This window comes from Elephantulus edwardii, unplaced genomic scaffold (assembly GCF_000299155.1).
Source record: "Elephantulus edwardii isolate Elephantulus edwardi_28Jun2011 unplaced genomic scaffold, EleEdw1.0 scaffold00107, whole genome shotgun sequence".
Lineage (NCBI taxonomy): Eukaryota > Metazoa > Chordata > Mammalia > Macroscelidea > Macroscelididae > Elephantulus > Elephantulus edwardii.
In genome coordinates this window covers 12,095,320-12,106,631 of record NW_006399857.1, presented here as the reverse complement: position 1 = coordinate 12,106,631, position 11,312 = coordinate 12,095,320, and the positions used below count along the sequence as shown (strand labels likewise).

Genomic DNA, 11,312 nt, shown 5'->3' with positions numbered 1-11,312 from the left:
CCCCAACCCCAATAAGACAAAAATGGACATTCTTCTGATAGTCTTTAATTTCAGCTAAGATTCATTGTATATTGACAATGATTTCCCTAATAAAGACTCTTCTTAACCCCGCTCATATTTCTGGCAGTTCTCTGTCAATATACTGTTCCAGTCATTTTTGCCCTAAATAACAACTTCAGAAAATAGATCAAGGATAAACCAGCCAACTGAATTAAAACCACATATTTCTCAAGACTTAGAAACTTATAATTGTAGATTGTGAAATAGATAGCTCCAGAAACATTTTCTGTACTTGTTGTTGAAATCACTAATTGTCTATAAACTTCTAATGCAACAGAATTGATATCTCTGGACAATTAACTCCAGTTTAATTCACTTACCAGAGGGACTCTTTCATTTCAATTAAAAGAATTTAATCTTTTAATTAAAATTGCCTGAGCTCTTCATGATCCTCAGGATCCTTTCACTCTTTTCTTTACATTTACAACTTCACTTTCACCAAAATATCTATCTCCAACCCATTATATGATTATTTTCCTCATCTTCCAGATAGACTTCAACATAAATGTGGTACTAATTTTTGTACAAAGTATGTGTAATTTTATAAAGTTAGAGTTATGGAATTGTATTGTTACTTGAGCTTCCTCTGCCTTGTTGTTGTTGTTATGTGCTGTCAAGTCCCCTACAACCTATAGCAACTCTATGCCCAATAGCTCTGAACTCTGTCCTATCCTCAGCCAATCTCACTGTCTCCAACATACCTGCTTGTTTTACCCCAGTCACTGTTTCAATCCATCTCATCCAGGGTCTTACTCTCGACACACATGATGTACTTCTCCAAAAAGTGGTCCCTACTCACAACACGCCCAAAGTATGTGAGATGGAGCTTCAAAATATTTGTCTCAAGAGAGTAAGTTGGTTTCACCCTCTCCAGAACAAACCTGTTTGTTCTCCTGGTAGTCCATAGTATATTCAATACTCTTCCAAAACCAGAACTCAAACTCATCAATTCTTTTTCTGTTACCCTTTTTTATTGCCCAGCTCTCTGATGCATAGCAAGCAAAGGCTTTGACTTGGATCAGATGCACCACAGTCTCTAGACTGACATATTTGCACTTAAAAACTCTGGAGAGACTCCTAACTGCTGACTTTGCTAATCCAATTTGTCTTTTGATTTCCTGGCTGCTGGTCCAAGAGTGTTGATTGTAGAACCCAGAAAGTTGAAAGTGTTGACAATATCAATCAATTCCTTTTCCATCTATCATGTTTGATGCTGGCAATTGGCTAAGTGGTGAGAAACTTTGCCTTCTTGATGTTGAGCTTCAATCCACATTAAGGACTGCACTCCTTGACTTCTGCAGATGATGTTTTAGTTCGTTCTCCGTTTCAGGGATCAAGGTCATGTCATTTGCAAAACACAAGTTGTTGAAAAGCCTTCCTTCAATTTTGATGCCACATTCACCCTCATAAAGAATTTTGATGCCACATTCACCCTCATAAAGACCAGCCTGCGAAGTGATCTCTTCTACATAAAGATTGAAAAGATATAGAAACAGAATGTATTCGTAACACACTCATTTCATGATTTTGAACTATGCCTCTAGAGCGCTCATGCTGGTGGTCTCTGATGTTTTACTGGTAAGGAGTTCTCTATTTATTCAAAGATGAAGTTTGCATCCATCAGTTCTCCAGTGGAGGAAATGGGTGATTTCCTTCTTTGCAGTTTTCTCCCTTTAAAAACCTTTTAGAAGGTCTGCAATTAGTTGGTTCTAAATCAATAATAATAACAGTTTATAAACAGTTGCACTATTCACCTAAAAGCCAATTTTCTCTGCTCATTTAAATCCATTAGTAGCTCTAAGGGAGAAATATGGACAATCTACCACAAGGTAGTGTCATTTATTAGTTGGTTCCAACTTGATAGAAATAAGTTGAGGGGTATTTTTTCTGCATCATAATTTAAGTTTTGTTTGACAAATACCAAGATTTGAATGTAAATGACTGTAATTTTTTTACATTACTGATCAATAAATGAGGATGTACCAGATTTTGTGTATTTAAATAATCACTAACTCATATATAAAATTCACATGTAATTTACTAAGTGTATAACATCAAGTAACTACTGAGTAGAAGCTCTGATGGGCTAGTGGGATTGTGCTCCAATCCCACAGGCACACAGTTAAATCCATTAGCTGCTCTGTGAAAAAAGGCTGGACAATCTCCTCCCTTCTGTTTAAACTGCCTTTGAAAGCCCAGTGGAGAGGCAGTTAAGGGTATATTACAACTTAAGTACACTATAACAAGTGGGAAATTATTTTGTTTGAAATGAACTAAGGAATTTGTGGGTTATTAACAGTGACTTTATTAATAGAAGCATTCAAGCACAAATAGAAAAATGAATTGGATGAAACTATCCTTATGCATGCACAGTTAATTGTATCCTGGCCAGGAGGAAAGCTACTGGTGGAAGAATATTAAACATAAGGAAATTAAATAAGAACATTCCAGAATTAAGTAAAACTTGGATATTGAGGTAACAATCAATTGCTAAGTGGCAAATATTGAATAGTAATAACAAACTGTGGCTGACTCTGAGAAGAATGGGAATCCCAGAACATTTAATTGTGCTAATGCGAAACCTGTACTTAACCAAGAGGCAGTAGTCAGAACAGAGCAGGGTAACACTGCATGGTTCAAAATTGGGAAGGGTGTACGCCAGGGATGCATCCTGTCTCCATACCATTTCAACATGTATGCAGAGCAGATTATCCAAGAAGCTGGGCTCTATGAGGAGAATTGTGGCATCAGGATTGGTGGAAGATCTATTAACAATCTGCGTTATGCAGATGACACAACCCTGCTTGCTGAAACTGAGGAGGACCTCATGCACTTGCTGCGAAGGGTCAAGGACTGCAGCCTTCAGTATGGACAGAGGCTCAATGTCAAGAAGACAAAGATTCTCACCACTGGACCAATTGGCAGCGTCAGGATGGATGGTGAAGAGATTGAGATTGTTCCCAGGTTCAGTTTGCTCGGCTCCACAGTCAACACTCTTGGCACCAGCAGTCAGGAAATCAAAAAGCGTATTGTGATGGGAAAGTCTGCTGTTAGGGACCTCTCTAAAGTACTCAGGAACAACGGTGTCTCTCTGGAGACTAAGGTGCGCCTGATACAGGCCATGGTATTTGCAATCGCTTGTTATGCATCAGAGAGTTGGACAATGACTAGGGAGGACAGAGGGAGAGTGGATGCTTTTGAGCTGTGATGCTGGAGAAGAGTACTGAATGTACCGTGGACTGCCAGGAAAACAAACAGATTCATCTTGGAGAGGATTAAACCAAGCTACTCCTTGGAGGCAAGGATTCTGGGGCTTCGTCTGACATACTTTGGACATGTTGCCAGGAGGGACGGGTCCTTGGAGAGGGACATCATGCTTGGGATGGTGGAGGGACAGCGCAGGAGGGGAAGACCGTCTATGAGATGGATTGATTCGGTGACTGGGGTAATCGGGATGCGTGTGTCAGAGGCATTGCGATTGGCGCAGGATAGAGCAGGGTTTAGGGCTGTTGTGCATAGGGTCGCTATGAGTCGAAAACGACTCGACGGCACATAACAACAACAACAATGTTATATAGCTCTGTAGAGTATGAATTAGAGAGAAAAAAACACCTGTTCATTTTATTGGCCAATTCATTGATTAAACTACATAATATTTAATCTATATTGGTTTTCTGGATTATTAACATTTTTTAAACCATATATTCTTATTTACAACAAAATAAATGCAGATCACAATAAAATATATTATTTTAAGTATAATCATGAACTATATTTTCATAAGTCATTTTGACATTTAGAAAAATTAGTCATATAAGAATGACATAAAGTAGTGAAAACTTAGGAGAGTAGCAATATCAATAAACAAATAGAGAGGCAAACAATATATATTCATGTTCGGTCAAACAAAAAACCCACAACAAAACAAAACAAAAGTTCACATTAATACTACATAGAAGTTGAACTTCAGAATTTCTCAGTATATGGTACCTGCTAAAGGACAGCCAGACAATTCAAAAGTTATTCTGAATATTAGAAAATGTCAAATGCATTCTAAGTAGGCTTTGGGTATTTTTAAAATATGTAAATTGTCTGCTTCAATCTTGAGGCATTTTGATAGGAACACATTTGCAATTATTATATTTATATCTATTCTTGGGGCAGGTGTGAGCATAACAATTTTGCACTGGTGTTATAAAACAGTTCCAGTGCCACCAGAAATAAATTTATAAAAGCTTTACTCTTATTATTAAAAAAAACAAACTTGGAAAATATTTAAAAAAAATATTGTGTTTTCTTTGGTTTTTTTGTTGTTGCTTTTGTTGCTGCTGAAAACATTTCTAGAGAAATGGGTCACTGTACTAACCTAAATAAGTATACAAAATCTTAGGAAAATTAGAATTTTGGAACAGATTTAATGTTTTTATGTTTTGTATTCTTTACAGCTTGGCCTGTTTTTGTCACTGTGTACACTACATTCGCTATCTTTTGGAAACTTTATTTGTTCACAACGTTTCGGGAGGCCACACACCATTCAACAATCTGGTGAAGGTGCGGATTATTAGATGGCTTTCTCATCAGTTTTTCAATACAGCATAGAATTAGTTGGTACTGAAATAGAACTTTGATTGACCTCTGTCATTAATAAACAAACAGATGATAGTGAATGGCTTTTGACTCATGATAGTTTCATGAGTGCAAAAAAAGAACTACACTTTACAGTTTAAGACTTGCTGTTTTGTTTTTTTTTAAAAAGCTTGCCTTTTTTAAAGTAGATAACCAGTCTTCTTTTGAATCACTTTTGAGTGGGTTTGAACAACCACTGTCTTGGTTTCCAATCAAGAGCTTTATTATTTGTATACCTAGAGACTCTTTTTCTCTAAATGAAATTATTTCTCAGGATCTTAAGTTATTAAAAACTAGCAAAGTACTATCACATGCATTTGAATTTTGGGAAAATTTATCATTAAATAATATTCTTAAGGTCCATTTAAGAGAAAAAAATCTCAAACATGCACAACACTAGAAATAGGTATCTATGTAGAGATTATAAAGAGTTCTGGTGATCCGGTGGTATGGAGTTGTGCTGCCAATCTGACAACACGTAGTTCAAATTCTCTAGCTGCTCCAAGGAAGAAAGAAGGGCAATCTGCTCTCTTGCCATTTACATCCTCTGAAAACCCACTAGAGAGATTTCAGCTATGAGTTGGTTCCAACATCACAGCATATAACAACATATAGAGATTATGCCGAAAATACTGGACTTCATGTTTAGATTTTCTTTCCATTTGATGTCCTTGTCTTTGCTCTTTTAGTGGTGAAGCAAAACAAACATCCATTTTCAAACATCAAATGAGAAAAAAAATGGGAATAAAAAAGAAATATCAAAGAAGAAATAAAAATTAGACAACACTATTAAATTACCAGTTAAATTTTATTTCAGGTTAAATATTGTCAGGTTTATAATGAAAACAGAACTAATCCTATTTATCTTTCTAGTACATATATACTGTTATGTTCCGTTGAGTTAAACTGACTCGTAGTGAACCCACCAACAGTTTTTGAGAGCCTGAAAATCATACAGGAGATTGTCCAACTTTCTCCCACAAAGCAACTGATGTGTTGGAACTGAATACCTTTGGAGTGACAGTGAAACTCTTTACCACTAGGCCACCTGAGCTTCTATATACTCTCTATATACATACATACATACATATGTGTTGGTGACATATATCTCTGGATATTCAAATCAATTAGCTGCTCACAGAAAAAACTGTGAGCACTTTCTACTCATTGAGATTTGCAGCCTTAAAAAAATCTAAGTGGAAAATTAATTATATATTTCAATAGACTCAATGGCAGTTCAGGGTTTTGTTTGTTATTGTTTTAATTTTTTTTTTTATGGGACCAAAAAAGAATATCTTTCTCCCAAGAAATCACTGGGTGGTTTAAATGCATAAACCTGTAATTTAGGTTATCTTCAGAATGCTAAACCATTTCACCACAAAGACTTATTCTCTATTTTCTCCCTACGTACTTTTATATATAGATATTCTCTATATCTATGAAGGAGCTGTGGTGGTTTAACATGTTAATGTTTTATGTTGTTGCTGTTATTGATTGCCTTCAAGTTGAGCATGACTCATAGCGACCCTATGAACAAAAGACTATCGACATTTATGAAAGTTCATAGAGTTTCCAGAGGCATGTTGTTTATAAAGTGGATGCCTGCTTCCAATGTGCTATTCTGTTAACTAAAACTTCTACCTCATGATAAAAATAGACAATCTTTTCTGTAAAAAGGTAACATTTCAGAAACTCAATGGAAGGTTGTCACAAGTCAGAAATCTCCAAGATGGAAGTGGGTTTGTTTTTGTTGGTGTACAAATATATGTGATGCATTTAAAAGAATTAGATTCATATTGGATAATGGAATGTATGAAGTCCACAGAGTGTAGATATTTTAGGCCAGGAATTGCTATAGTCTTGAGCTAAAATCTCTACCACCTCTCACCTTTCCCAATTCAGAAACCTCAGTTAGTTATAAAGTATTTCAATTGAAAGTCTAAAGCACATACCACCTTACAGAGAAGAATTCTTTACTTAAAATCAATCCATTTTAAATGTCAACCTTCACTTACTAAGGGCCTATGTTAATCTCATACTATTGCCTAATTAAGTTGATACATAAATCTGGCTATCACAATTTATTTTTCAAATTCTGCCTGGTTTGTAATAAATTACTGTTTTTATCATTTTCAAAGAGGTAAACACTTTATTGTTGTCATAATAAAAATGCTATAATCTAGAAGTAGAAGAATTCTCAGAACTTACTACTTTTTTCCACAGAAAATATTAAAACTTATTCTGTCAATGGAAAATGAGGGATATAGTTTAGAACTACTAAAATGTATGTTACTATTAAAAATTAAAGTATTTATCATTTATGTATTTATTTATTGTTGGAAGTTAATAGTATTTACTATGAACCAAAAAATAAATTATTATGTACTTATTAGGTATATGCAAATAAACTCTGGTGGCTTCATGGTAAAAGGCATGCAGTTGAAATCCGACAGCAGATCTGTTGGAGAAAGATGCACAATCTCCTTCTGTTAGACTTACTGTCTCTAAAAATGCACTTGGAGGATCAGTTATTGGTCGGTTCTGACTTAATGGCACATGGCAATGACAGTATATGTAAATGTATCTTTCTATAAGAATATAGGCGCTCTGGTGGCTTAATTGTGAGGAATTATGCTACCAAGGCAAAGGTGGTCAGTTCAAATCCCCGGCTACTCCATGATAAATGAATGCAAATATCCTCTTGTAAGATTTACTGCCTCTGAAAACTCCCTGGAGTATCAGCTATGGATCAATTCTGATTTGACAGTTCATAGCACAACACCACCACAATATATTTTATTTCTAAAATATGTTTTTACATTTGGCTGATCCCTTGAACACTCTTTAGGTAAGAGTTGTGGTTGTTGTGTCACATTGAGTCTGAACTGACCCACAGCAGACCCTCCTGCAGATTTTCAGACACAGTTTAAAGACACAGTTTAATCATACAGAAGGAGATTGCTTGTCTTTCTCTCACTGAGTGGGATTACAGTGCAGCTCCTTCCTATTAGCTATCAGATCTCCATATGTAAGAGCAGAGCAGGGAAAGAAATCTACCTGCTTTTTACTATATTAAAAAAAAAAGCTAATGTTGCAGTGATGGGAAATAAACAGATAAATGCCATTTTGAAGTGATAACTTGTAGCTAATATTTTTATAACTTTTATGTTGTTTTATTTTTAGAGTTGTGCCTTTTATTGGGGATTCACTTCCTGGATTGCCTACTACGTTAATCATCCACAGTATACACCACCAAGTATGTAGGACTTTTTTTTCCCCTTAATTGACCCTACACTAAATTATCAACATACAAATTTTATTCTAAAGTACATATATATAAAATTAAAAGCAAATACAAAGATGTTGGTAGGAAAATGCCAATTTTAAATTGTATGTATGTACAAACTCATTATTTATTTGCTTTTTTATCTATCTCTATCTCTATCATCTATATCATTTATATCTATATCTATTCCATATCTAATCTATATCTACATCTCTATATCATCTATGTCTATATATATCTATAATCTATAGCCATCTATCGGTATCTAAAAGAGTAATTTGATTAACATTCTTCAATGCTTTTATTATGCTGTAGAAAGTCTAATAAAATTTTTCTTGTTGTTGTTATATGCCATCGAGGCACCTGAGACTCATAGTGACCTTATGTACAACAGCTCTGAAGCCTGCGCTGTCCTGAGTCTTACTGACTCTGCTATACCTACCCCCTTTGCCTTAGTTACTGTATAAATCAATTTCCTTCTCAGTCTTACTGTCCTATGCTGTCTGTCCCTTTACCCTTCTGGGAATGATGTCCTTCTCTAAGAATCAGTCCTTCCTGGCCATATCCCAAAGTATTTAAACAAGTAGCTTGAACGTCCTAGCCTCCAAAGAGAAACTTGGTTTACATCTTAGTAAATCTCTATAGAGAATTAAATATATTGTTTTGTGTACCATCAAGTAAGAACCAACCCATGTCTGACCCTCTAATGGATTTTTAGAGGCAGTTAATCAATGACACGAGAGGATATTGCCATCCTTCACCCATGGAGACACTGGTTGGATTAGAACTGAGTGCATTCACTATTAAATTGCCGTTTCTTGTGACTAGACCATAAGAGCTCCCTATATTACTATATAATGACATTGGACTCAGTTATAAGATATTTTAAAAGTTAAAAAAAGGGGAAGAAATAATTATTGTTTTAAATAAACTTCCTTGGAGGGAAAAGAGGTGAGTATTTTTCTGTGAAAAATTACTTTCTTATTATAATTAATTTTATTAAAGGCCTAAGCATTAGAGTCAGAAGTGATTCAAACTAGTGATGTTTTCACTTCCTAATCAAAGAAAGTGGGAGGAATAATAAAAAATGAAAAAAGTTTATCTTGAATGTTGTTGTTGTTATGTGTTGTAGAGTTGCCTGTGACTCATAGCAACCCTATGTACAACAGCCCTAAAACCTGCTCTGTCCTGTGCCAATCTCACTGTCTCTGCCACCCCCACCCTGATTACCCCAGTCACTGAATCAATTCACCTCATAAAGAGTCTTCCCCTCCTCCACTATCCCTCCATCCTCCCAAGCATTATGTCCCTCTCCAAGGATAGGTCCCTACTTGTAACATGTCCAAACTGTCAGAAGAAGCCTCAGAATCCTTACCTCCAAAGACCAGTCCAGTTTAACCCTCTCCAGGATGAAACTGTTTGTTTTCTTATCAGTCCATAGTATATTCAATACTCTTCTCCAGCACCACAGCTCAAAGGCATCAATTCTCCTTCTATCCTCCCTAGTCATTGTCCAACTCTCTGATGCATAACAAGTGATTGCAAAGACCATGGCCTGTATCAGGCACACCTTAGTCTCCAGAGTGACACCATTGCTCTTCAGTACTTTGGAGAAGTCCCTAACAGCAGACTTTCCCATCTCAATAAATCTTTAAATTTCCTGGATGCTGCTGCCAAGAGTGTTGACCATGGAGTCGAGCAAACTAAAACTGTGACCAATCTTAATCTCTTCACCATCCATCCTGATGCTGCCAATTGACCCAGCGGTGAGAATCTTTGTCTTCTTGATATTGAGCCTCAATCCATATTGAAGGCTGAAATCCTTGACCATCTGAAGCAAACACTTTAGTTCCTCCTCAGTGTCAGCAACCAGGATTGTGTCATCTGCCTAATGCAGATTGTTGATGGATCTTCCACCAATCCTGATGCCACACTTCTCCTCATAGAGCCCAGCCTCCCAGATAATCTGTTCTGTATATAGGTTGAAAAGATATGGAGATAGGACACATGCCTGGCGTACGACCTTCTCAGTTTTGAACCATGCTCTGTTCTGACAACTGCCTCTTGGTCCAAGTACAGGTTTCACATTAGAATGATCAAGTGTTCTGGGATTCCCATTTTTCTCAGAGTCAGCCACAGTTTGTTATGATCCACACAGTCAAACACTTTTGCATAATCAATGAAACACAGATAGACCTTCCCTGCTTTCAGCTAGACCAGACCAATCAAACATTAGCAACAATATCCCTAGTACCATGACCCCTTCTAAACCCAGCTTGGACTTCTGGCACTTCTCTGCTGATGTGCTGTTCCAGGCATTTTTTGGATAATCTTCAGCAGAATCTTGATTGTATGTGATATCAATTACATTGTTCAATAATTTCCACACTCTGTTGGGTCACCTTTCTTTGGAATAAGAACAAATATAGATCTCTTCTAGTCAGTTGGCCAGATGGTTGTTCTCTAGATTTCTTGGCACAACTTGGTGAGCACATGTAGGGCAGCAAATAAATATATTTTTTTCTTTTTTCAACTGAATATGGACTCTTATTTCTCCTTCTTTCCTTTCCTCCCTCCTACCTCCTTCCCTCCCTCCCTCCCTCCCTTCCTCTCTTCCTCCCTTCTTTCTGTCTTTCCTTCCTTCCTTTATTTTCTTTCCTTCTTTCCTTAGATTCTCTTCTACCTTTACTGCAGCCCACAGGAATTCATATAACAACCAAAGGGCTACAAAAATTGAAGATTCAAAGTTAATTGAAAATGGTCTATTAATAGATTTCTGATTTTTATAAAATTTCAGATAAATTAATATGAAGATGATATTTATGTTTTAAGTTATATACACAGTTGAAGCTTTCTTAACATACTCATATAGAGACTTATAATAGACAGGGTCTATGAGAAAAATAACAAAATCTAATTGTGCATGTGTTGAGTATTATTAAACATCAAAATGCTCAATATTCTTAAATCTAAGTAGTAACATGTTATAATTTAAAAAAATTAACTTCCGTAATTGTGATTTTTTTTCATCTTACTGGAAACTACAGATAAGAACCATAAGAATGGTACATGTTATTTGCTCTATGTCTAGTTTAAGAAGTGAAATATCTTAAAAATTGCTGCAAACATATTTCTGCCATAAAAATTAAAATATGTAAACTTCTCTTTCTCTAACTGTAAAAAGCAAAAATTTCCTTTCATGACATGACATAAAGAGAACGAAATAGCTACAAATTCTATTATCTAAGAGAAGACCTTACTTAGCTGAAAGCAGAGAATACCAGAGGAATATCTATCTGTGTTTCATTGACTATGCAAAGGCATTTGACTGTGTGGATCA

The 11,312-nt window shown here is 35.9% G+C and overlaps 1 protein-coding gene across 1 annotated transcript in view; it reads left to right on the top strand.

The window, feature by feature from the left end:
- Positions 1 to 11,312, top strand: part of LOC102854568 (trans-2,3-enoyl-CoA reductase-like) — a 222,369-nt gene that overhangs the window by 158,255 nt on the left and 52,802 nt on the right. Inside the window, exons 6-7 of the mRNA XM_006891969.1 lie at positions 4,506 to 4,611; positions 7,870 to 7,942. Of these exons, the coding sequence (XP_006892031.1) occupies positions 4,506 to 4,611; positions 7,870 to 7,942 (179 nt within the window). The remainder of the gene's footprint in view (positions 1 to 4,505; positions 4,612 to 7,869; positions 7,943 to 11,312) is intronic.